This window comes from Pseudophryne corroboree, chromosome 4 (assembly GCF_028390025.1).
Source record: "Pseudophryne corroboree isolate aPseCor3 chromosome 4, aPseCor3.hap2, whole genome shotgun sequence".
NCBI classification, from domain to species: domain Eukaryota; kingdom Metazoa; phylum Chordata; class Amphibia; order Anura; family Myobatrachidae; genus Pseudophryne; species Pseudophryne corroboree.
The window spans coordinates 392,148,738-392,175,468 of NC_086447.1; the positions used below are offsets into that span (position 1 = coordinate 392,148,738).

Below are 26,731 nucleotides of genomic sequence, written 5' to 3' on the forward strand. Positions count from 1 at the left end.
ACTTATTTTCATATTTACTTTCATCCCTATCGTGTGTTTTGTTTCAATGTAATTCATTTCCCACCTTCACTTTTCACTACTTTGCCTCTCACTAATTTACCCCTGCTGTTTTCAGCAGCCTCTCTCACTAACCTATTTTCACTTTTTCACTATAGATTTTTTAACTTTAGTGTTGCCCTGGGTTCACTCCACTCTGATGTTTCATTTTGGGGTGTCCCGCGCCCTAGATTTGTACCCCCCCAAAATGCTAGGGACTTGCCCGACTAATGAGGTCACCTGGACGCGGTGGGCAAGCCGTTACTTATGGCCATAACTATTCGAAGAACCTCGTTCAAAATGCAAAATTTTATTGCAATGATTATTATTAATAAATTGTTAGTGTTTAAATTGTGCACCTGCAACCTTGTCTTTGTATGCAGTACCCCTGCAAGAAACAGACTATAAGACTTTGCAGACGAGCTGCCCAGTATAGCGAGGAGCAAAGAATTGAGTTAGGCTGTTTGTTGATTCTGTTTAATCTATGCTGCCAGCAAAGCATTATTTTAATTTATTTACCTGAAAAGCTGTGTTAGGACCCTGGTTAAGCACCCAGACACTGAACAAATGCACCCCTCTACCAAGTTAAATACCCAAGTTTTGTCACTATATATATATATATATATATATATGTGTGTATAAAATAGCATGAGTCCGGCACTCCTCGATGAAATCCACTATTGCATCAGTGCCTTCACATGTACTGCTGTACACCAATATAATTACCCCAGTGCGGCACTCGACTCATAATAAACGGACTCTGGAGACCAGTAAAGTTCAACAACGTTTCAGTGCTCGCAAGCACTATCGTCAGGTTTATGAGATTAAACTGAACATTACATACCTTAAATACACGTGCACCCGTGAAAAACGCCGCGCCGGGAGTTGAGGAAAGACCTCCTCCTTTCCGGCCACAGCTAATTACGTCATCCTAAAGTGACTCCCATCACCATAGTAACATACAAACATTAAAACAGCGAATCTGTAAATGCATAATCACATGATTACTGAATTGAACAGGAAACATATCAACATTAACCACTAACACTGAAATATATTTATAAATATCCGGTCATCCAAAACAGCTAAAACTCAAATATTTATTTAGCCCAAGCGGGGCTACTACATCTAGCCGGTGAATCCATTGCACCTCTCGCTGAATTAATAACCGGTTTCTATCACCCCCTCTCACTGGTTTTTTTACCCAGTCAATCATCCGATATTTTATACTTGCAATAGAATGTTTGTATTCTGCAAAATGACATGCAACAGGTTGATCTGATCTTGTACTGCTACTTAACGCTGCTCTTATTGCAGACCTGTGCATCGCCATACGATCTTTAAATCTCCCCTGGGTCTTTCCTATATATGAAAGACCACAGGGGCAGATTATCTGGTAAACCACATAACTCGAATTACAAGTAAGGTGGTGACGGATCAAATTTTTTTTGCCCGTATGGGGGTGATAAAATGAATCACCAGGTATCAAATAGCTACAAGTTGTGCAGCCACATTTAAAACATCCCAAAGCTTTTCTAGAGAGAAAATGAACAGGTTTACTTTCCTCATAATTTCCTATATCAGCATGTACTAGTAAATCTCTAAGATTTTGCCCACGAGTATAACATGGCATAGGATCCACGTCTACAAACGGTAATTGTCGGTCTGATTTAATAATATGCCAATTATCTTTAATTACCATATTCACCTCCCTTGATTGTGTGTTAAATTGATTAACAATAGGCATCTTATTATTCCGTTGCCTAGTGCTAGTTTTTTTAAGCAAAGTATTCCGATCTATTTTTAGGACCTTATCCCGAGTATGTATTAACATTTCTCTAGAGTAGCCCCTTATTACTAATTTCTCAATGAGGACTTCAATTTGTTCAGCTGCAACTTCACTATTTGAGTTAATCCTCCAGATATGTAACATCTGAGAGTATGGTAATGAGTTCTTTAGTTTGACCGGATGACAGCTATTGTACTGCAACAATGTATTTCTATCAGTTGATTTTATATGCACAGATGTTTCAAATTGACTACCAATTAATCTGATGTCAACATCTAAGAAATCAATTCCTTCCTGACTTATACGATAAGTAAACTTAACCGGGCATTCACTAGAATTGTTATCTTCAATTAACTTCACAAAACCATCCTCAGACCCTGACCAAACAATAAATAAGTCGTCTATGAAACGAGTATATAAAACAATGTTAGACGATATTGCCAAATCTGAAAAGAATATCTTCTGCTCGACCCCAAACATAAATATGTTGGCTATTGCCGGGGCTACTGCTGAACCCATTGAGCAACTGCTCATTTGAATATAAGATTTTTTGTCAAACAGAAAATAATTCTTTTTTAGAGTAAACTCTAAAAGAGCCAAACAAAAATCAATAAATGCCAAGTCAAAGGTATTACTTTCAATCAAAAAACATTTCACTGCATATAGACAAGAATCATGTGGAATTATTGTGTACAAACTGACCACATCAGCGCAGACCATCCAGGAACTTTCCGGGATCTCACGCAGTGTAGTCAGTTTATTCAAGAACATTGTTGTATCCAACAAAACGTTCTCATGCTGTTGAACTAAAGGTTGAAAAATTGCGTCCAGATATGTAGAAATTGGCTGTGTCAAAGAGCCTCGAGACGACACAATTGGCCGTCCTGGCGGGGGGGGGTCACCCCCTTATGCACTTTAGGGAGAGTATAAAGAAGCGGTGCCACCGGATGCTTGGGTAACAATACATCTGCTAGCTTTTGGTCAATGATTTCATTCTGAACTGCATTTCTTAAAATATCCCCTAATTCTCTATGAAATGTGTCCACTGGATCACCCGGTAACAGTTGATATGTCTTATCATCCATTAATTGGCGTAGAATTTCATGACGGTAATCTTGGACATCCTGTAGGACAATCACCTCTCCTTTGTCCGCCGGTCTTATGATTACATTAGTATTCCTAGAGAGGGACTCCACTGCACCTCTCTCCTCTGGTGTCAAATTTGGGTGAATCTCCCTAGGGCGTTTTATAACATTCTGAACTTCCCTATCTACTATGCGCATGAAAGTTTTAAGACTGGCATTATTGGTATTAGGGTCAAATGTCGATTTAGGTGCTATCTTTCTAAGTTGTTCAGGGATAAGCCTATTTTGTTCCACTGGTTCCAATGCCTTTGATCTATTAAAAAAATCTTTAATTTTAAGTTTTCTAAACAACTGATATTTTTCTTGCTGCCACTTGAAATCATCAAAATACGTGGTCGGGATATAGGATAATCCTTTACTTAACAGAGAGCGTTCTGCCGTAGATAGATCATACGAAGATAAATTTATGATTATTTCTTCCGTGTTGTTGGTGGTTTCTTGACGGGGTTTGAGCCTTTTGCTTTGGCCCCCCCTCCTGGTTCTCTTGTATCTTTTACCGATAACTTTGCTCGAGTTTGTGCTCCTAAAGGAACTGACCCAGATGTAGAAATTTCTGAATCACTGTTTGTACTATTAAACTCTTGTGAAGATGACCCTCCATAGGTATCTTTTCTCTGGACCCGACGAAAAAATGGTTGTCTATTACTGTTGTTCCTACCACCAGATATCCATTGGTAAACAGTATGTGATTCATAGTCCTGTTGTACTTTAGAGAATTTCTCTCTTTTAAACTTCAATAATTCACGTCTATACGTGGCCACTTGATTTTCCAATTTTTTCTTCCAATCACCATCTGGATCGGTGCTCAACACTGCTGCATGTTGAGTTTCAAATCGTTTGATTTTTTCCATCAATACTGATTGTTCCATTTTAGCAAACTCGATAATCAAAAGCATTAGATCAAATGAACAACGGTTCAATATTCCAATCCATTTTTTGCAGAATTGCGGATCTTGTCTCCCCACCGTTGGGCCATTTTTCATGCGCAACCCTCTAGGTATGATCTTTGCTCTGTAATGATCACTTAATGACATAGCATGAAAATGGTAATCTATTTCTTTTCTTTTCATTTTCCATAATTCTTTATACAAGGTATCACCAGTAGCAGCCTCTGGCTGTGCATTAAGACACTGTGCTTCCAAGATAATCTCAGCTTCGGCATCTGTGAACCCGAAAGTCTCGCTACCAGAAAATAATGCGGGGTTAAAGGGATACTCTGTTTCAATTTCGCCACCTTCAGCCATGATTACACAATATACGATCTGTGATAGCAGTACTAATTGATATATATCCTATAGGTTCATTTCAATACACCATGTCCACTATCAGTCCTGTGAACAATATCACAATCTTTAATCTCCACAAGCTCCAAAGAGCCACAGTCCGCTGTCAAAAATTACACCCAGTGTCTTTGAGTGAATCAAACCAAGAAAAACGGGTAAACCTGTATTCCGATACTTTTCAATTATCAGGTGCCATGACAATTAGGACTGTAAGCACAATCCACATTATAAAATAGCATGGGTCCGGCACTCCTCGATGAAATCCACTATTGCATCGGTGCCTTCACATGTACTGCTGTACACCAATATAATTACCCCAGTGCGGCACTCGACTCATAATAAACGGACTCTGGAGACCAGTAAAGTTCAACAACGTTTCAGTGCTCGCAAGCACTATCGTCAGGTTTATGAGATTAAACTGAACATTACATACCTTAAATACACGTGCACCCGTGAAAAACGCCGCGCCGGGAGTTGAGGAAAGACCTCCTCCTTTCCGGCCACAGCTAATTACGTCATCCTAAAGTGACTCCCATCACCATAGTAACATACAAACATTAAAACAGCGAATCTGTAAATGCATAATCACATGATTACTGAATTGAACAGGAAACATATCATATTTAATAGTACAAACAGTGATTCAGAAATTTCTACGTCTGGGTCAGTCCCTTTAGGAGCGCAAACTCGAGCAAAGTTATCGGCAAAAGATACAAGAGAACCAGGAGGGGGGGCCAAAGCAAAAGGGCTCAAACCCCGTCAAGAAACCACCAACAACACGGAAGAAATAATCATAAATTTATCTTCGTATGATCTATCTACGGCAGAACGCTCTCTGTTAAGTAAAGGATTATCCTATATCCTGACCACATATTTTGATGATTTCAAGTGGCAGCAAGAAAAATATCAGTTGTTTAGAAAACTTAAAATTAAATAATTTTTTAATAGATGAAAGGCATTGGAACCAGTGGAACAAAATAGGCTTATCCCTGAACAACTTAGAAAGATAGCACCTAATCGACATTTGACCCTAATACCAATAATGCCAGTCTTAAAACTTTCATGCGCATAGTAGATAGGGAAGTTCAGAATGTTATAAAACGCCCTAGGGAGATTCACCCAAATTTGACACCAGAGGAGAGAGGTGCAGTGGAGTCCCTCTCTAGGAATACTAATGTAATCATAAGACCGGCGGACAAAGGAGGGGCGATTGTCCTACAGGATGTCCAAGATTACCGTCATGAAATTCTACGCCAATTAATGGATGATAAGACATATCAACTGTTACCGGGTGATCCAGTGGACACATTTCATAGAGAATTAGGGGATATTTTAAGAAATGCAGTTCAGAATGAAATCATTGACCAAAAGCTAGCAGATGTATTGTTACCCAAGCATCTGGTGGCACCGCTTCTTTATACTCTCCCTAAAGTGCATAAGGGGGTGACCCCCCAGCCAGGACGGCCAATTGTGTCGTCTCGAGGCTCTTTGACACAGCCAATTTCTACATATCTGGACGCAATTTTTCAACCTTTAGTTCAACAGCATAAGAACGTTTTGTTGGATACAACAATGTTCTTGAATAAACTGACTACACTGTGTGAGATCCCGGAAAGTTCCTGGATGGTCTGCGCTGATGTGGTCAGTTTGTACACAATAATTCCACATGATTCTTGTCTATATGCAGTGAAATGTTTTTTGATTGAAAGTAATACCTTTGACTTGGCATTTATTGATTTTTGTTTGGCTCTTTTAGAGTTTACTCTAAAAAAGAATTATTTTCTGTTTGACAAAAAATCTTATATTCAAATGAGCGGTTGCTCAATGGGTTCAGCAGTAGCCCCGGCAATAGCCAACATATATATGTTTGGGGTCGAGCAGAAGATATTCTTTTCAGATTTGGCAATATCGTCTAACATTGTTTTATATACTCGTTTCATAGACAACTTATTTATTGTTTGGTCAGGGTCTGAGGATGGTTTTGTGAAGTTAATTGAAGATAACAATTCTAGTGAATGCCCGGTTAAGTTTACTTATCGTATGAGTCAGGAAGGAATTGATTTCTTAGATGTTGACATCAGATTAATTGGTAGTCAATTTGAAACATCTGTGCATATAAAATCAACTGATAGAAATACATTGTTGCAGTACAATAGCTGTCATCCGGTCAAACTAAAGAACTCATTACCATACTCTCAGATGTTACGTATCTGGAGGATTAACTCAAATAGTGAAGTTGCAGCTGAACAAATTGAAGTCCTCATTGAGAAATTAGTAATAAGGGGCTACTCTAGAGAAATGTTAATACATACTCGGGATAAGGTCCTAAAAATAGATCGGAATACTTTGCTTAAAAAAACTAGCACTAGGCAACGGAATAATAAGATGCCTATTGTTAATCAATTTAACACACAATCAAGGGAGGTGAATATGGTAATTAAAGATAATTGGCATATTATTAAATCAGACCGACAATTACCGTTTGTAGACGTGGATCCTATGCCATGTTATACTCGTGAGCAAAATCTTAGAGATTTACTAGTACATGCTGATATAGGAAATTATGAGGAAAGTAAACCTGTTCATTTTCTCTCTAGAAAAGCTTTGGGATGTTTTAAATGTGTCTGCACAACTTGTAGCTATTTGATACCTGGTGATTCATTTTATCACCCCCATAAGGGCAAAAAAATTTTGATCCGTCACCACCTTACTTGTAATTCGAGTTATGTGGTGTACCAGATAATCTGCCCCTGTGGTCTTTCATATATAGGAAAGACCCAGGGGAGATTTAAAGATTGTATGGCGATGCACAGGTCTGCAATAAGAGCAGCGTTAAGTAGCAGTACAAGATCAGATCAACCTGTTGCATGTCATTTTGCAGAATACAAACATTCTATTGCAAGTATAAAATATCGGATGATTGACTGGGTAAAAAAAACAGTGAGAGGGGGTGATAGAAACCGGATATTAATTCAGCGAGAGGTGCAATGGATTCACCGGCTAGATGTAGTAGCCCCGCGTGGGCTAAATGAATATTTGAGTTTTAGCTTTTTGGATGACCGGATATTTATAAATATATTTCAGTGTTAGTGGTTAATGTTGATATGTTTCCTGTTCAATTCAGTAATCATGTGATTATGCATTTACAGATTCGCTGTTTTAATGTTTGTATGTTACTATGGTGATGGGAGTCACTTTAGGATGACGTAATTAGCTGTTGCCGGAAAGGAGAAGGTCTTTCCTCAACTCCCGGCGCGGCGTTTTTCACGGGTGCACGTGTATTTAAGGTGTGTAATGTTCAGTTTAATCTCATAAACCTGACGATAGTGCTTGCGAGCACTGAAACGTTGTTGAACTTTACTGGTCTCCAGAGTCCGTTTATTATGAGTCGAGTGCCGCACTGGGGTAATTATATATGTGTATATATATATATATATATATATATGTGTATATATATATATATATATACATACACTGTATACGTATAGCTGTTAGCGCATTTCAAATATGTGCTTTTAGAAGTTACAGCAGCTATCCTCAGGTAGAGTGCTTTTTCTAGTTAGGACCAGAAAAGCTTTTATAGTGGTTAGTCCTGAGGAGCGCTTAGTGTATCAAGAGTGTTTTTAGCAGCTCAATGACCCACTTATTTGGCCAATTCATATTAATTGTATTCCCTTCTCAAGGCAGTCCACGGATGAGTATTCTAAAATGAGACCTTCATACCAAAGTGCACCCAATACATTACATTACATCACTCAATCAACATATTTCCAATTTTTTATAATTTTACTAAAAATACAAAGTTAAAGATGGAGCAACACTAATAATGGCTCCGTCTGTACTGCTGCACGCCTGCCAAGGCACGCCTATTACAGCGTCTGGGGCGCGTGTTCACGTGAGATGCAATTGTGCACCATTCACTGCAATGGGAGTGTCTCTGTTCACTCCAATAGCGTGACTAGGCACCGGATTGCCTAGTCATGCCGGGAGTGTACGTTTGCGATGGAACCACATTAGATGAGCGCGGCTCCATCTGGAATTAAAAATAAATCTTACATCATACATGTGACCGGTCTTTATGTGGGCCTGGCTCTTGTCCCTTGTTATGGGAAGATTCAAAAACAGACAATTTATCCCACTTTGGACTTACGACTATCAGGACTTACGACTATCACACAATGCGTTTCATCAGTCATGACTTCCTCAGGTGTGTCTTTTAAAAGAAGAATACTGGGTTAAGACACATGGCCATTAACATAATTTATACATAAGTCAACTTTAAATTTAATAGTTCTAAAACATTTATAAAACATTGTACCAGATAATTATCTATGACAATTTGATAAAACATTCAAAGTACAGTTAATAATGCAGAGGAATAGGAATCAGCTACAGTGGATACATAAATATAGTGTTGTTATGCTATCAGAAAAAATATATGAGAATACAGTTTATAAAGCACACACTTGTGCTAATAATCTGTGTTAATAGATAATTATTATTGATTTGTATGGAAATTAAGCTAATAATAACAAAATCCTCTATAAGGATTATTAAAATAATTACTGTAATGAGATTGTCAATTTGAACATTATGCTATACTTACAAGAACAATATGTGGCTTCCATCACAAAAAGGATTACTTTCTGTATAAAATTGGATGTAATCCTCTATCCAAATTGTACAAGCTGCTAATAAATACTTTGTGTTAATACATGAATGAAAATTACTTTAATAAACAATAGTGCCTTTTATTCTAATTCTTCTGATGTGCCCTTTTACTAGAATTAGAATATTTTTTTTTTATCTTTAATCTATCTGTATAATAAGCAAACATGTTATACAGTGCTGTATAAGAGGGAAATAGGTTAGTTATGATATAGGAATATAAATTTAGACCAAACAATTTGTACCCAATTTGCTTGCAAGAGTTTGAAATATAATAGTAAATAACTGATACATTTAACGTTTGTTGAGCAATTGAACAGCCAAATATTAATGCATAGGTATGCAAAATGTAAAAATCCTTAGGCGCTCATATTCTACCAAGCACAGCTGGTTTCTGCCATGGCAAATAAATAATGTATTTAAAAATGGCACTTTAGGATACATTACATTTTGGAACTAGTACATAAAATACTCTAGATATGCTGGCCAGTTGAATAATCTAGCTAGAAATGGGATAGCTGCCTTGAAAAAAAAGTGCTCTAAAAGTTTCCATAAAACATTGAAGGTCAATCTGATAAAAGTAAGATTGTTTCAGAAAATAGATGCAGTACACAAGGAGTTTTGCAGGCAGGAATAGGAGGGCTCAAGAATGAATGAATGATGTATGCCAAGGTATAAATCTTTTGCACAATGTAGACCAGAATCAGGGAAATGTAATGTACAACAGGGAAATAGGCAAAGAGGTGACATCTGAAAGTAGTGAGTAATGATAGCATAAAAGATAAGATGCATGTGCATTGAGCAAAGTCAGTGGACTAGATGAGAACTTTGTTCCCTAAGTCCCTAAGTTGTTTAATCAAAATATGGGGATCAGATGAGCAGATCAATTTTATGACTTTCAAAAGATTGTTTTCATAGAGCAGAGGTGTCCAACATACGACCCTCCAGCTGCTGTGGAACTACACTTCCAAGTTGTCCTGCCACAGTTTTGCTATTAGGACATGCTAAAACTATGGCAGGGCATGCTGGGATGTGTAGTTTCACAGCAGCATGTTGAATAAACCTGTTACAGAGTTTTGGTCATATTAACCCAGAGAACTAGTCTATTACAATGATTAGAGTCTGTAGATATGTGCAAATGCAAATGTAGAGAAGTAGATGGTGGCTTTTGTGTTGTACTGTTGTATTTGAGCCAAGTGATCCCCTTTATGTTCAGATCCCTATAACTTTGGTCTTATGTAATTTGGGGCAGTTTAGTTATGCTGTATTATTGTATGATCTTATTATATGCTTGTAATAACACAGTACACTGAAATCTTACATATTAAATGCATACTGTAATGCTAACTATAGGGCTGATTCTGATTCAGAAGCAGCCACATCTGTTCTGCATCTTTTGCCCATGGCAAATCTATGACATTATGCAAATGCTGCTACAAAGTGCTTCCCTGGTGGACACCCATGGGTATGAATGTGCAAAGAATGAAACGTCCACTGTCAGCATCTGTAGGCACTTAAATACTGATTAGTGTGTCTTTAGACATACCATTGGTCTCACCATCGAAACTTTCTTGCTCTGTCCGAGTATGGCCTCCTATGTGTCCGTTGTGTGTATCAGTACGAAACCGACATATCAATGACATTCTCATAACATCTACTAAGCCGCCTCCCTGTCACCACCCAGGAACACCCAATACTGTAAAATTTCAAAACATTTCTGAGGCAGTGCATTACCCATAAGCCTCAACTGCAACTCCAACTCTGTGTGTGTGCTATCTGGATGCATGCACCGTACGACTTGGATGCATGTGCATTAGTAAAAAAAATGATATAAAGCATCCAACATTGCCACTGCATCTGACTCAAAATCAGGCTCTATGTGCACTAGCATATAAAACCATACATAAAACCAAAATAATAGACAAACTACAATACTGAGTATTCATGTTTGTATGTGCAATTCATTAGATTCCTAACAGACAGAGAAAATGCATGGTAACAGTAACTATTAGAACTATAGTACACATAGCAGTGCTAAATTCCTTTTAAAGTAATGATAGATGCAACTAAATAAGGCAGGGTACAAATTGGCATCTTCTTTCTCAATTTTTATTGTGTTTTCTCGTCTTTATTGTAGCAATTTTGTTCGGTACCTACAGTTGGCCTGGATTCATACAAACTTCAAATGACAAATATATCATACCCAGCGAAAGGGACAATGGGATCTAAAGAACTTACCACCGTTTATGTGCCTCCAAATATACATGAAGAGCAGACTACAATTAGGAACCAATTTCCTACACATTTTTCATCACAAAAATCTAAGTCATCTAATATTTTAACTACAGAATCTTCAGGCAACAGTTATTTAACAAAATCCTCAGGTTCCTCAAATAATGTAGAAATTCCAAGCCATGGTGCACCAAATATTAGTAAGTGTGCAAAGTCAAATGCATTGTCACCTCTGCCTATACAGGTTATCAAATATCCTCTTTGTCGAAGTCCCAGCCCACTTAACTGCTCATTTTATGGATCCTCCTCAACAATATGTAGCGGGAATATATGCACATCACCAGTTCCGAGACCGGAGTCTGCTTCACCTGTGTCATCACGACTTTCATTTTTAACTTCTTTGCTAAAATCTAAAAAGTCAAATTATGAAAGAGGCCTTTCTCCAGATCCAAATCAGTATGAAACAGAACTTAAGCCAACTTCCCAAACTGTAACATTTCAGAAAGCTACCTTGACATCACAACCACCTCGAAAAGCTTTATCCTGTTTTTCTCTGAACTATGTAAAAGAATCTAAAATACTCCCATTTCAAAGGAAAGATGAAATTCTTTCTTCAGCTTCAGATTCCAACATATTACGTGGTGACTCCTTATTCTACCAGAAGCCACTTAGAACATTTTCCCCAGACTCAATAAACTTTAAGTCGTCTTCAGGAACACTCATATCTCGGAAAGGAGTTGTGTCACCATATTCTCAATTGTACCGCAGGTCCATTACACCACCATATTCTACCAGAGAAAATATTTCATTACTAAATGATAAACCTCCTTTAAGCAGAAGTATATGTTCACCAATAAAAAAAGATTGTGTATTTGGCAAATCAAGAAAGGTTACACTATTTCCACCTCCTTTACATTTCAATCCATCATATGTCAGGCAAAAAGAAAACATGATACCACATTTAAAAAGATGTAAACCATCCAGAGATATTAGATTTCCCTCTTATGCTTCTAGTGAGAGTTCAATTCACAACTCTGAAAAATCTTGCTCCTCCATGGACATTCAACAAATTCATGGTTTACCTCAACCCTGTTCAAACATACTATACCATGAAAATATGGAATCAGAAATGGATATATCGCCTCCACTGCATCCAAGCTACTCATGTCATTCTTACAGTACTGAAGAATTATCAAGAAAATATACACCAATACATTTGCCAACTAACACTTTGGAACTACCAGAATCAGTCTTGTCAAGATTCTGTGAATTGCGGCCAACAAGCTCATTAGCCCAGAGCTCTGATCCAGACAATAAAAAGGTATATATTGTTCATCTGATATGCATCTTGTATGCACAATCAAATGTTACTCATTTACCATTTTAATATAATAGAAAACATGGTATATACAGTATAATGAATGTTATTTATGCTGAGCCTATTGGAAAAAGAGTATGTTGCCTCTTTTTGTCAAGTTTAGCTGTACTTGCAATTTCATTATTTTAAGCAATTATCCAAGTATATAAATTATTGATCATACAATTTCAATTGTAGCATGGCATGCTGATGACATTTAAACTACTTATAGGATATACAAAGAATACTTAAGATCGGATTTAGACATTTTTTAGATTTCATATGAAGTAAGATAAGGTGTATACTGTATGTGGAACATTTTGAATATTGTATTTACTGCAAGTGAAAGTTAATTTAGATTTTCTGGCACTTTATATTGAGGAAGAGATATATTGTATCAAACATATGATATATATATAATGGATGTCACAGCAGAAAACTATTCCTTCAATAAATAAACAACATTTGTACAATTTTACAAATTTCTGGAATGTAACAATTTATCAACGGCATATTTATTTGCTTTGTTATGTGTTTTTTTCAAGTTACATTTTAAATTATAAGTGTTTATAAATCAAATTGTTTTTATTAACACATTGTATAATACTAATTAGATACATTTGTGTAATGGCTACCTATGCAATTGTAATGTTAAAGGGTACAGTTGTACAAATTAACTACTATATTTAAAAGAAAAAAAAAACTGGCACAGCTTTTGAATTTATACTGTACATACCACTCTGTACTATATAGAATATGTAGGTTGTCTCTTTTTAAAAAGCTAAATGTTATTCTAGAATAATTAAAATATGTGGTATAGGTGGTTAATGATTTTTTTTTAAAAAAAGCTGTGAAGACACCAATAGAAAATATTGTGTAAGTAGAATGTCTTCCCTGTAGCCAAATGAACTAGCCATGAGGGCCGGCTCACGTGTCATTCACTACTCAGATACATGACATGCAGTAGCTGTTCTCTCCATACTATATGAAGGTTTCCACATCTTAACCATACTGTTTTACTTTAACTCTGTACCTCAGATTTTGTCAGTCACCTAATTTACTAGGTGTTCTATAATCTTGTGATTTTGCACACATTAACCCTTTGTTGATCTGATACCATGATTATGCAATTTTGCTGATTTATATTTATTTGATATGTACTATGAATGTATGTATGTATGTATGTATGTATGTATGTATGTATGTCTATTTAATTTTGCACATTCTTACTGTTTACCTGATATGAACATGTCAGCACATTCACTTTGCTTATTTGAAATGTACTGTACACAGGGCCAGATTAAGGTCTGTGGGGGGCCCTGGGCAACAAATTTGAGGGGGCCCCTATGAATAAAATTATCAAAGACGAAAAATGGTGTCCTGGGTCCAGGAGTGCCATTCCAATTTTATATATATATATATATATATATATAAATATATATATACTGTGTATATATATATATATATATATAAATATATATGTACACATATATTAATACATATATATACAGTGTATATATACATATATACACATATACATACATATATTTATATATATATATATACATATATATAATATATCTGTAACCCTCCACTGCTGCTTACCTCTGAAGTAGTTCACTCTGTCAGGGCTAGCAGTACCGATGCTCTATTGGGGGGGGTTGGATGGGGGAGACACAGGAAGCATGGGCGACACAAGCCAACCACTGAGTACAGCGGTGCTGAGTGCCTTGGCAGGCATACTCAGCTCTTCTGGCCACGTCGGCTGATGACCTAGGCAGTCAAAGTCTCACGAGATTTACCTCATGATCCCGCAAGACTCTGACTACAGTAAAGCTCCTCGGCAGCTGCTGTCAGGTAACAGCTGAGCCGCCGAAGAGGAAAAAATGGAGACAGCTAAATGCTGTACTCTGGTTTTATGTTAATAGCAGTGGGGATTCTGGGGACAATGTGTGGGGGCTCCTAATCTGTGGGGGCCCAGAGACGACTGCACCTGTTGCCCCTCCCATAATCCGGCCCTGACTGTACAGTACTATGTTTATGAGACTTTGCACTTTATCATTATTCACCTGATAAAGTATGTACCTGTTGACCTACATTTATTATTTTCTATGTTGTTTTTGTAGTACTATATTATATTTGGGATAGTTCCCAGTGACCATTGAGTTATTGAGTCTTACTGTACATTCATTCTGGGATTGTTCCCTGTATATATTTGTTTACAACTGTTGTTTATTATCCGCCAAGAGATAACAAACTTGTTTCATAGTCTATACTGGACATACATTGGGCCCTTAATATGTTAATAACCTTGTGCCACAAAGTTCCATGATTCATGTGATATTTTATTATTTTCTAATAAATTTTATTTTTTAACTGCTATAAATAGTAGGATCTAGTACCTCCTTGTACTTCAAGTCATTATAGTGGTCCTTTTCTTCATACACTTCCTCTTTGTTTGCACATTGAAGATGCTGTAAAATATTACCCCATATCAGAGCAGATAAAATGAATTGTTTGTAAGGGCAACATCCCAATCCATTAATCTGACCCATTACCTAATTTTGATATTGCATGCTTTAAAAATTCTTCACAGTTCTGGTTTTTCTATTTCAAACTATACTTATTCTGCTCTTAGTAATACATAACCTATAGCTATAACAGGGCAATTTATGCTTTACATTATAACCAAAAACACTTTATAACCAAAAACCTATGTATAAGAAAGATTTAATGTTATTATTATTATTATTATTATTATTATTATTATTTTTAAGTCAAATATTGGCACAGGGTTTGTCTCTACTGACGCAAAATGATTACAGTGTTACTTAAATGTTTGCCTTCTATGGCATGCTATATATATATATATACTACATATACTGTAGACTTCGGAATCTAGCTTCTATTTAATACAGGTTGAGTATCCCTTAGCCAAAATTCAAAATCACACATTTTTATTTCCCTTACTGAGATAATGACACATATATATGTATATTATATATCTATATAATATATCTATATATACACATAATATATAATATATATGTCATTATCTCAGTAGGGGACCCAAAAATGTGATATTTTGAATCTTGGATAAGGGATACCCAACCTGTATACTGTTTTCATTATAAACATAGTCTTGCAATTAGTGTAGTGTGTGCTTTGACTGAATTTACAGCCAGGCAAGCTGCTTTTCACTTTGGAGCTTAAGAGCTCATACCAACATACTGTACAATTTTCAAGTTAATTGATTGTATATTAACCACATTATCTGCATAATTGAATGGACTTAACTTGCATATGAATAACTTTCTGTTAGGTTGGAAAATGTTCTTGTGCTTGCAAAGCAAACAACACAGAAAATAATGAAAATCTAAGCTAAGCAATATACAGGATAAGGCAAATCAATGAACTTTTGTTTTGATGAAATAAATAGAAATAATTGGTGATAATTGTTTGTGCATTTTAGTTATACAAAATCAAGTCACGCTACAAATCTTTTGCTGCAATTCCTACAAACACATTGCTACTGGATCAGAAGGTTAGTGACCATTTCAGCATTTATTTAAATGTTGCTATAATTATTTCATACTATAATAAGCTTTTTTCAAGGAGTGTAAATCTAGTAATTATATTATTGTTTAGATAGCAGTGTTAGAACATTCATTCAAAATTTGAGTAGGTTCTCAGAAAATACATATTTATGTTTGCATATACTGCATACACAGTATTTAGTTATTCTATGCTACTTACATTAGACACACAGTGGCCGATTCAGAGTCACAGACAAGTTGGCTGCAGATGCGTGCTCAGAAATAAATGTTAATCTCCACCCATCTTCTGAGTTGGCCTCATCTATGCATTAGAGCACTGTGCCTATCCATTGCTTGTGAAAGTAGCCATCATCGTTATTAGCATGTATTTGCATCAGCCCTATGAGGCAGGAGATCCAGGAGCCCACCAATAATGAGCACAGAGTGTGCAATGCACATGAGCCCATGATTCCAGAGTGGACTACACGCTCTCCCTGCACCCATAGACTATACTACCTTTCCTCCAATGGTGAAATCACCAGGAAAATTATTCAGGTGCCATTTTCCTGTAGATATACACATGCGCAATAGACTATGGCACAGTGTCACAGTCTACTCATTGAATTCACTAGTGGCAGTGGGGGCCCAATCCTGTCTTAAAGTGCTTACAAAAACATCCATATGAAATGACTGCTTACTCTTAACTCTATGATTTCACAACCCATCCTCTAAACACTTAACCTACATGCAAATCCATAGTTCCTACCAAGTTACATCTACTCAGCTGCAAGCGGAGATCCAACTGAGATATGTATAACTCTGAAACACTTGTACTTGCTCAAAGTTGCATAATCTTGACAACAGAACATATACAGTGCAAAATAGAATTGTGTGAAACTCTAAATTACCCCTACAGTGAGAAAATTTCATTTTGATTCTCAACAATGTGGCCATATCAAAAAAATAGACCTGGATAAAATGTGGACATTCATAACATAGTCATGTCTATATTTGAAATGCCATCATAATCTCTAGTCCACAATCTGATCATTTCTATATTTTGATTGTTGTCATTTTTGTCCATGTTGACATTTTGTTCTCTCTATATATTAATTGTCTACATTTTGTCTAACTACATATTGATTGCCAACATACGAGTAGTGTGCAATAAGTTTCTGGATGCACAAAAATCATTATATTTACAAAGTAAACATCACATTTTTTTAAGAGTATTTTCCAGAGGAGTCTATGCAAAGTTGCATGTACTCAAAACACTTGGTGAAGCTGCTAGAACAGTTCAAAGCAGGTATATCTTCTACATGCTAGATGAAGGTCTCCACTGCAGCTTCCACTGAATCAAAATGTTTGCGCTTAATTGGGGCCAGGTCTAGGATTTATGGTGGATGACAAAGCTCCTGGATGCATTCATGGGCCAGAAAATCCACCACTTTCCTGTACTTGTTGGCAGGTGCATTGTTGTGATGGCGAAGTGCACCATGAACGTGAGTTCTATTGACAGTGCCTGGAAATGGCTTCCAGCATTTGCAGCAGGCAATGGTTGGCATACCAGTCTCCAGTGATGGTGCTCTACTGCATAAGTGGTATGGTAGCTCTTGACCAGACTTGGCCACAAAAACAGCCCCCGTCTACTTGACCATGTTTTGCTCATGTCGGAACTTCTGTTGTGGTGCACCTCCAATTGAGGACCTTTGGCGAGACTGTTGTTTGGTCTCGGGGTCGAAACTGTAGATCCAGGATTTATCATCATTGATGATCTCCCAGACAAAGTTTTAGTGACCGCCATTGAAGCTGTTGTAGAACCAAGTCACCATAGCTTGCTTGTGCTCTTCAGTCAGCTTATGGGGCACCCAGCATCCAGAAACCTTACTTAGGCCAAGCTTTTTGTGGAGTATCTAGTGGATGAAGCCAGATGAGATGACTACAGATGTGTCCTCATACATCTTGCCTCAATACGGCACACAGTGGGAGATACCTGGCGTGAGTGAGCTGACAGGTTACATGCATCTCTGTTAGCATTGAGTGCATTTTTTTTGACAATAATGTGTCTTATTTGCATCACTATGCAAAAAAGATGCACAGGCAGACTCTGCTGATTAAAATGATATGCGGCAAGCATATATTCATATATTTCATATGCAGATACAGCCAGGGTTGCACATAGAATATAGGCAAGCCACATATCATTTTAATCAGCATAAGCTGCTTGTGCATTCTTTTCACATCATTTGTGAATAAGATGCATTTTAATGGAAAAAAGTTACACATAAAGATGTTTAGCGCTACCGAGTCAGACTAGAAGGGCTGTTTAACGTGCAGGGAGGCTAGATGTACGTGAACACATCTGTATTTCCTTTCTATCTAGAACACAGTCACCCTGGCATCTACCTCAACTGTGGACCACAAGGCAGTAACATTGTCCTCAGTGATGGCGGACACAGGTCGCCACAGTGCCATGAACCTTCCCTCATATCAAAATTCTGCAAATCACTCAGAGTGGTTCGGGATGGTGCTTCCTTCCCAAAAGCAACTTGCAGTCGGTCAATAATATTCTGCTTTTGCAGATCACTCTTATAGTCGAAGATCATGGCTCTCCAATGGCTTCTGTTGAGCTCCATAATAAGTTGTGAAGGAAGTGAACATGCTGACTTCTTCAGTGTGCAGTACAGCTTATATATGGTTCTGTGCATTAGCATTTCACAAGAACTTTTGTCAGAGATTACAATTCACAACCAGAGTGTGTCTACTCCACCTATGCACTGCACATCTGGAAATTATTGCTAACCCCTCATATAGTCAATGTCACGATTTTGGTTGTCTACATAATGTACCTCTCGACATTATTGTGTCTATATTATGAGTGTCTACAGTATATTTTGAATGTTTAATTTCCAACTGTATATGTAGGATTTAGTGCATAAAAGGTTTTTGTTTAACTGAACGCTAAACAATAATCTTTTATTATTTAACTAGAGATATGCAGTTTAGTTTTCCTGAAATACAAACAAACCCGAACTTGGAGGTTCTGAGTCCCAGTTAGGAAGAATCAGTTTGGGGTTCCGAGCGGAACTAAGTCCTGGCTCAGGTCTGTTGTCAGTTCGGAACTCAGATTCAAAAACCTAACTCGGGTTTTGGATTGCATGTAAACAGGTCCACATTACATGATTTTAACTGTTTTTATTGATTTCAATCAAAATATAGAATCCGAAACCGAAACAAAAACTGAATCCGAACCAAAACACTTGAGGGTGGTTTTGCCAAAACAAAAACATGATATTTAATAAGAACCAAAACCAAAACACCAGGGTCTGTGCACATCTCTAGAATTAACTCATAAGCACCAACATGTGTTACACCCAATTTAACATGTATTTATTTCGTTTCACAGTTACAGTTGTACACTAATATAGTATTACTAGTACACAGGGCCGGACTGCCTAACTGGCACTTCTGGCGAATTCCAGAAGGGCCAGTCTGGCCACACAGAGAAACCTGGGCTGGCCGAGCAGCGCAGCCTCCTGGTGCTCTGTTGGGCCACCCACATACAGAGACACAGGGGCATACTGTGAGGCCAGGCCCCCATTACTTGTGGCACACCCCAATAAGCCATGACCATGCCCCCTTTTCATGTGTGCTCGCACAGTACATTGCCCGGGATGATTAAGAGCCAGAGCCCCTGCTGGTACAAGAATGTTTTATGGAGTTGTATCTTATTCAACGTTATCACTGTAAAATTATCACTACTGTACTGTTTGTTGGTACCATATTTTACATAAATTGATGAAAACACAGATGTGCACAGATTCTTAGATTTTAAGTATATAAAATGTTTTTGTTTTTTTCTAAGAAACCTAAAAAGACCCTAACTTTTTTAGTAAATAAATAGAGGAAGTTATAGGCTGGGAGTGCTAGTAAGTAAAAAATAGTTTATGGTACTAAAATAGAAAGGAGTGGAAAGTGGTATATTCAATAAATTTGCATTTATTTTTTAAGACTTAGTATAATGAGCAAAGGTGCCACTCCAAGGGTCCCATCCATGTAAATTACCTTAGCCACCAGGGCCAGTTTCAGAACCTGATTAAAACTCACTCTTTTTCATCTTGGTGATGTTAGCCTCTGGGACCACATGCTGTATCTACCCCCTAAGGGGTGAGGCACGGTGCCTAGTCTTATTATTTTATGTTTTTTTACTATTTTTTACAGTACTATTTTGTTGGAAAAACAGGTTCAGGTACTACGGGTCTGGGGGTGGATCTATTATAAAAGTGATAGATAGATAGATAGATAGATAGATAGATAGATAGATAGATAGATAGATAGATAGATCATTTTTAAAATAAAAGTCATCTTATGGAAAATGCAATTGACCCAGGAGAGGTTCAGGAACCCCATTCCTGAATATGCTATATTTAATGAGAGGTTCAGATACTGAGTTCCTGCTGAAAAATAGCACAGATTTTTTATTTCTTTACATGGACCACTGTGTATAAAAAGGATACGCCAATTATTTATTTACTGCGCTAAAACAGTGCTGGTCCTGTGATGCCATGGCTAGCACTGACATCTCTGCAAAGTCTGCTCTCTTTATTGCTGCAGAATCCAGCTCCCATACTGTAATTTCTGAGCCGTAGTGTTCATTGATCATTGCTTCTTTGTAAATAATGATATTTTTGGCCAATTATCTAAGGGAGGCCGTGTAAATTATTGGCAATCTTTTTTACTCAATGGAAGCCTGTGGATAGACTCTACAATTTTCTTACATTTCAGTATCCATGAAATGGAATTTGCCCATCTCTTTTTGCTAGTTGCACAGCAATTTAAATTCAATATGGTGTATATAATACGGAGTAAATTATCATTACACATTCTCATTTGTGTTATTCTGCATACAGTATATCTAGAACAATAAACAAATGTGTGTAGTGCCATATTGTGGCTATTACCAACTGCTGGGATATACTATGCTATGTTCTCTGATTATTCATTTGTGCTTTAGGTTTAGCTTCAATCTTAATCTAGTGATTCCTATATGTTGTAAATATTTTCTGTCATTTTGTATTAAAATCAACTTTTAAGTTAATTCTGTAAATCGTATTCACCACTGAATAGACTAATACAGATTTATTGTATATGGTTTATCCTAACCATAAATTGTTTTTACTTCAGGCAATCGATGAACCTGGAATAAACACAGCAAATACTGCAACTGAAGATAAAATGGAAACTCGTACTGAGGTACAGTAATACCATTTTCATGGCTTTCTTTTTAAATTGTGCTCAAGGCTGGTTACTCACTGTATTTGTACTTGTACTTTTATTTTTTAGATGTGTTCTCCTGCATTACTGAGGCAACAGACGGAGGAAATTTGTGCTGAAATTGATGAGGTATAACATGACCCCCGCCTTTTGTAATTGTTATAATAACAGAACAACAACTGTTCTGTTTCTGCTATTCTACTGAAATAAGCACTGAAAACATTTTATTATTTTTAAATTAGACCTATTTAGTATAACTTAGTTTGGTGGATGTTTTATACAGAGGGAGCACAAATCTTCGAGTCAAATGTTGCAGTTCTTTACCTTTGAAACTGCAAAGAATGTATTTGCAATTATCCATCCCTGTCACAGCAGCTTTGCAAAACACTGCTAATTAGTTGAGCCAGAGAATACATAATCAACTCATTCAACTTGCAAGTATCATATTAGTGCAAAGTTAGATACATATTCAAAATTCTTTCTCAAAAAGAGACCAGCTAGGGCTAGAGAATCAGTGGGCCACTGCCACCAGGAAGGACTATTCTTGTTATGGTAGGAAAAAGGGTTTTACGTAAGATCATCTTTGAGTGAAGCTATGGTAAGGTGTAACAACCCAACACTCTAATACCCCTTTTCCACCTGTAGCACGGGTCGCAGCCGGGAGCCTGACATGGCTGCGACCCATGCTACAGCCCCCTTTACCACAGCGCTCACCGACCCAGCATATTGCCGGGTTGGTGACGCTGCTAGTGACGCGGCAGGGGTGGCGCTGGGAGATAACATGATCTCCCAGCACTACCCTTCCATTCACTGTGAACGAGAGCCGTGTCGCCTCGACACAGCTTCCATTCACACTACACAGCTTACCGGGTTGATCACTTGATCCGGGAATTTGCAGGGGGGGGGGGGGTGTTTCCACTAGGAGAAAATGGGTAAATGCACGCCCCCACGCATTTACCGTATTTCTAAAGCTAGTGGAAAAGGGGTATGAGAGATGTGTGCTGAGCGATCTAGCACAGTCCGCTCAGCACACATCTCTCCCCCCCCGCTCAGCACACAGCGCGATGTGTGCTGAGCGCGGGGGGGGGGGGGACTCATCTCACAAAGCGATGAAGAGAACGACCTGCTAGATTGTGCCTGCATGCAGGCACAATCTAGCACCAGCGACAGTGACGTGCGGGGCTGCGCATCGCTTTCGCTATGGGCATACACATGGAGAGATCCATGCTTAACTTCTAAGCAATCTAGTCAGATTGCTTAGAAATTAAGCATGGGTCTCTCCGTGTGTACCCCCCTTAAGTATGGTACAATTCATGTTAATAGTACAGTACCTGTGCATCTGTGGCACAGAAGTAGATCTCTCAATTTTACTAGGTGGAATTTGATTACCAGTAGATTTGCCAAAGCAGGAAAGGTAAGGGCTCCCCTGCCCACACACAGTACAGTAATTGACATAATCATTAATACAAAATGTACTATTCTTTTTCTGGACATGACTTGTAGAACATTTACTCTCAAAAAATCTTTACTTTTAGTTCTTTCAAACAAAATCAATGAAAAGCACAGTTATGCACAGTATCTATGAGGAATGGTCCTTTGCTTTTGCTCAGAATTGATGCTCTATAGAGTGGTCAGGTGATAATCATCAACCTGTTTCCCACAGTCTCTGCTCCTCTCAGACAGGTCTTTCTGCACCATCCTTCCCAGACAGTGATTTTGAATGGCTATCTTTGCCTTTTAGACAAACCTTTAAATGGGTCTTTCTCCAGGGATTAGCACATTTTTCACTCCAATCTGGCCCCCTTGACAAGAGAGATGTATACTGTGACAAAGTTAAAATTTCCCAAACAGCTTGTGCCTTTCAGTCATGTGCCTCAGCTACTCCACTTACCTAATGCCTTTCATCACCTTCCTACTGCAGCATGAAATCTCCTTCATGTCTATTGCAGCACAGATCCCTAGTTCTGGCTAAGTCTTGGTTGTTAAGTAGCCTCATCCTCTGCTGCAGGGAGGGGCTCCTATGTGGCTGCAACAGTTTAGTAATGGAGCACATCGGGTGGCACTCTCCTTGCTGGTTTGTTAGTCCCATGGTGGTCCCTGGTTTGGGCTGGATCCAAGAGTTAAGGTCATGGAGGTGGTCTCTTTGGGAGAGAAATAAAGTGGAATGTGGTAATGCAATACTACATTTTTCAAACACAGCTTGTTAAGTGGGTGTTAGAAGCTGATTATAGTTGGTACTGTACTTTATCTCATTGTAAGCTTAGATAAATCTCCCCTTTTAAGTGATACCTTGCTATGGCAAGTAATTAAGGCTATTACGCTGTCTCTTTTTATTTCTACTGTAGGTGACAAAACAAAATTGCTATGTGATGAATATGTGAGCTCCACTAATAAATCTTAGCCACTCATATCACGTTAAGTGTTTATTGAACATCATTTGCATGATTGCCTATCAGGTGCTCATTGTCATGCAGGATGAATAACATTTAGTTTTATGTTTTGTTTCTTTTCTTGTGAGCACTGTAACTCTGCATCTACATCAAGATCTATGAAAATGAAATGTGATACTAAATCTGCCAATGTAAGTATTTTGTAAGGTATTTCAAATGAGCAGTTCAAGATTAGCTACACATTTAACTTTATATTCAAATAATCATTAATTATATTATGAGTAATGTTTTTAACAATGAAATGTATTAGGTTCACCATTAGTAGAACTATACCAGTTTCTTGGCCCAGAGATACAGTATGTTTTCAAATATAACATACAGTATTTAAAATGATGAATTGCTTGCTGACCATCTCATGAATTAAAATAGTGGAACAGTAATCTTTATTTCTGACTAAATACAAAAATAAAATATTTTGATAAACAAATAATGTGTTCCCTGAACTTGAAAATCGACTTGGCCATGAAGGTGGGGCAAACAGAGACAAAAGGCAAGGAGCATTGGTGGCAAGGCTACAGTATGTATATTTATGTGATTAATCACTGGACTACAGTATAATCAGAATCAGAATCAGAATCAGCTTTATTGGCCAGGTGTACTCACGTACACTAGGAATTCTTTGTGGTACAATGCATCTCCAAGCAGCAACATGGAGGAAAAAACGTAGCATACATTACAAACATTACACATATGAGTTCATACTGCACATATGCAACTGTACAGTAGACATATTATACATTTAAGACTAAAAACTAAGGCTGCTTGGCAGAGCAGCACCGAGGCAGCCATCCGCGGCGCCAACTAGAACTCACACAATGCACATAATACAGAAGATTTAAGTATTACATCAAAAGATAAACCACACAGACAAAGACACAGAAAGAATAATGCATGATTGGTGTAGGCATTTTGAGTAATAACCTCCAGGGGTTGTGTATTCCACCATCACAAGGCACCAGGTGCGGCAGCCATCTTAGGCGCACTGCGTAGGATTACCCAGGGTGGAATAGTCCACCCCTAGAAGAGAACACAAAATGGGGAGTTTGCAGAGTCCTTAAGTTCAGAGTAGGGTTCCAATAAAAACATCAGGTCCACGCATTTTTCATCCCATCCACAAGCGCACCAGATAAGGCAGCCATGTTGGGCGCACTACAAGGTTACACAGTGGGAGATGAGCCATACAGGGGCCAAATGCATGTATGGGAGAACTGACACGTGTGTAGGAGTATGCTATACCCTGCATGGAAAGATCCAAATGAAGCACACCCCGCCCACAGGGGAACCATCCGAGGCAGCCATGTGGGGCGCACTGCATAGGTTACTGCTGGCAGGGTGTGCAACCAATGGAGGTACACATTACGGGAATAGCACACAGTGGGGTGGAAGTACCGTGTAAGAAGAAAGAGAAGAGAAAGACACATTTGCAGGAAAACTGTACTAACATTATTTTGTGAAAAAGATAAATGTCCTGGTCTCATGAGAGCAGTGCGGGTGGGTGTGAGAATGTGGGGTGCACACTAATGTCCAATGGAACTGACCCAGCAAAGTCTGGTCCTGATGCGCACGTCCCTCAGTTCCCTGCTGAGCTTGAGGGGTAGTCCCGGGGGCAGTCATGATGTTCTTGGACACAGAAGTAGTAGGCATTGGTCCTGGTGTTCTCATGGCAGAGGTGAGGAGAGGCCTCATAATGTTCCAGATTTCTTTCTTGATGCTGTTCAATGTTTGTTTAACTGTTTTTTTAACTGTTCATTTTCAAGACGCTTAGAGAAGGAACGCTTTGAGTATTGGAACGCACAGCTGACATGCACAGCTGTGCATGGTTGAAGTTACAGATATACTATGGGAAATTGACCCAACTACAGCTGAGGCAAATGTCCCACTAATCAAAGGTGTTACATTACACAGTGTTTGACTAAACAAACACCAGCCCAGTGAGCCTTAATTAAATATGCGGCACTGACCAAGCTTTGAAACGCAGGTATTTTAAATTACAAACAAAAGCATAAATCACAAAACTGTCTAACAAATGATTTGAACATACATTTGGAATATAGATGATTTGCATAGGTGCAGATAGCAATAGGCAGATTACATGGGGAGATTTGAACATACATTTGGAATATAGATGATTTGCATAGGTGCAGATAGCAATAGGCAGATTACATGGGGAGATTTGAACATACATTTGGAATATAGATGATTTGCATAGGTGCACATAGCAATAGGCAGATTAGATGGGGAGATTTGAACATACATTTGGAATATAGATGATTTGCATAGGTGCAGATAGCAATAGGCAGATTACATGGGGAGATTTGAACATACATTTGGAATATAGATGATTTGCATAGGTGCAGATAGCAATAGGCAGATTACCTGAGGATGAGAAGAAAAAGGAAGATGGTTAAGTTCAGTCCAATGCAGGATCTGTTTTTTTAACTGTTCATTTTCAAGACGCTTAGAGAAGGAACGCTTTGAGTATTGGAACGCACAGCTGACATGCACAGCTGTGCATGGTTGAAGTTACAGATATACTAAAAGGGGTTGCATAGTTTGAGGAGGCTCCTTTGTTTCAAGAACCCCCTAGTCTTTGGATGCTGGCATTGGGGAGCCTGAACACTTTTAATGCCCTCTATCTTCTTTTGGCTCTGCACTATTTCTATTTTCTTATATTCAACCACTTTCAGGTACCTGCTGAGGACAAGTCACAAGGGTTAATGGCGAACCTTGAATGCAAATGTGTAGGCTATCAATGAACTTTGATCAATGAAGCACAATCCATAAATTACAAACTACAAATCTGAATCAGCACTAGTTGGCTATTGTACCTTGAACATGTTTGTGGCCATCAAAATGTAAGATTTCACTGGTTTGAATTTTTGGATAATTTCTACATGCCAAGGATGACTGAGCTGTAGCACGGGGAGATCTGCATGAAACTTAACATTTTGACAGCTTTAG

At 38.0% G+C, this 26,731-nt stretch overlaps 1 protein-coding gene across 3 annotated transcripts in view; it reads left to right on the plus strand.

Annotated features, from left to right (window-relative positions):
* MLIP (muscular LMNA interacting protein) overlaps positions 1-26,731 on the plus strand; it is a 407,542-nt gene that overhangs the window by 150,464 nt on the left and 230,347 nt on the right. For all 3 annotated transcript variants that reach the window (XR_010175988.1, XM_063916721.1, XM_063916720.1), the window contains 5 exons: positions 11,059-12,474; positions 15,983-16,054; positions 21,231-21,299; positions 21,390-21,449; positions 23,839-23,901. Coding sequence is in view for 2 of the 3 variants with exons in the window: in XM_063916721.1 (XP_063772791.1) it covers positions 11,059-12,474; positions 15,983-16,054; positions 21,231-21,299; positions 21,390-21,449; positions 23,839-23,901 (1,680 nt within the window). In the remaining variant the exon portion in view is untranslated. The remainder of the gene's footprint in view (positions 1-11,058; positions 12,475-15,982; positions 16,055-21,230; positions 21,300-21,389; positions 21,450-23,838; positions 23,902-26,731) is intronic.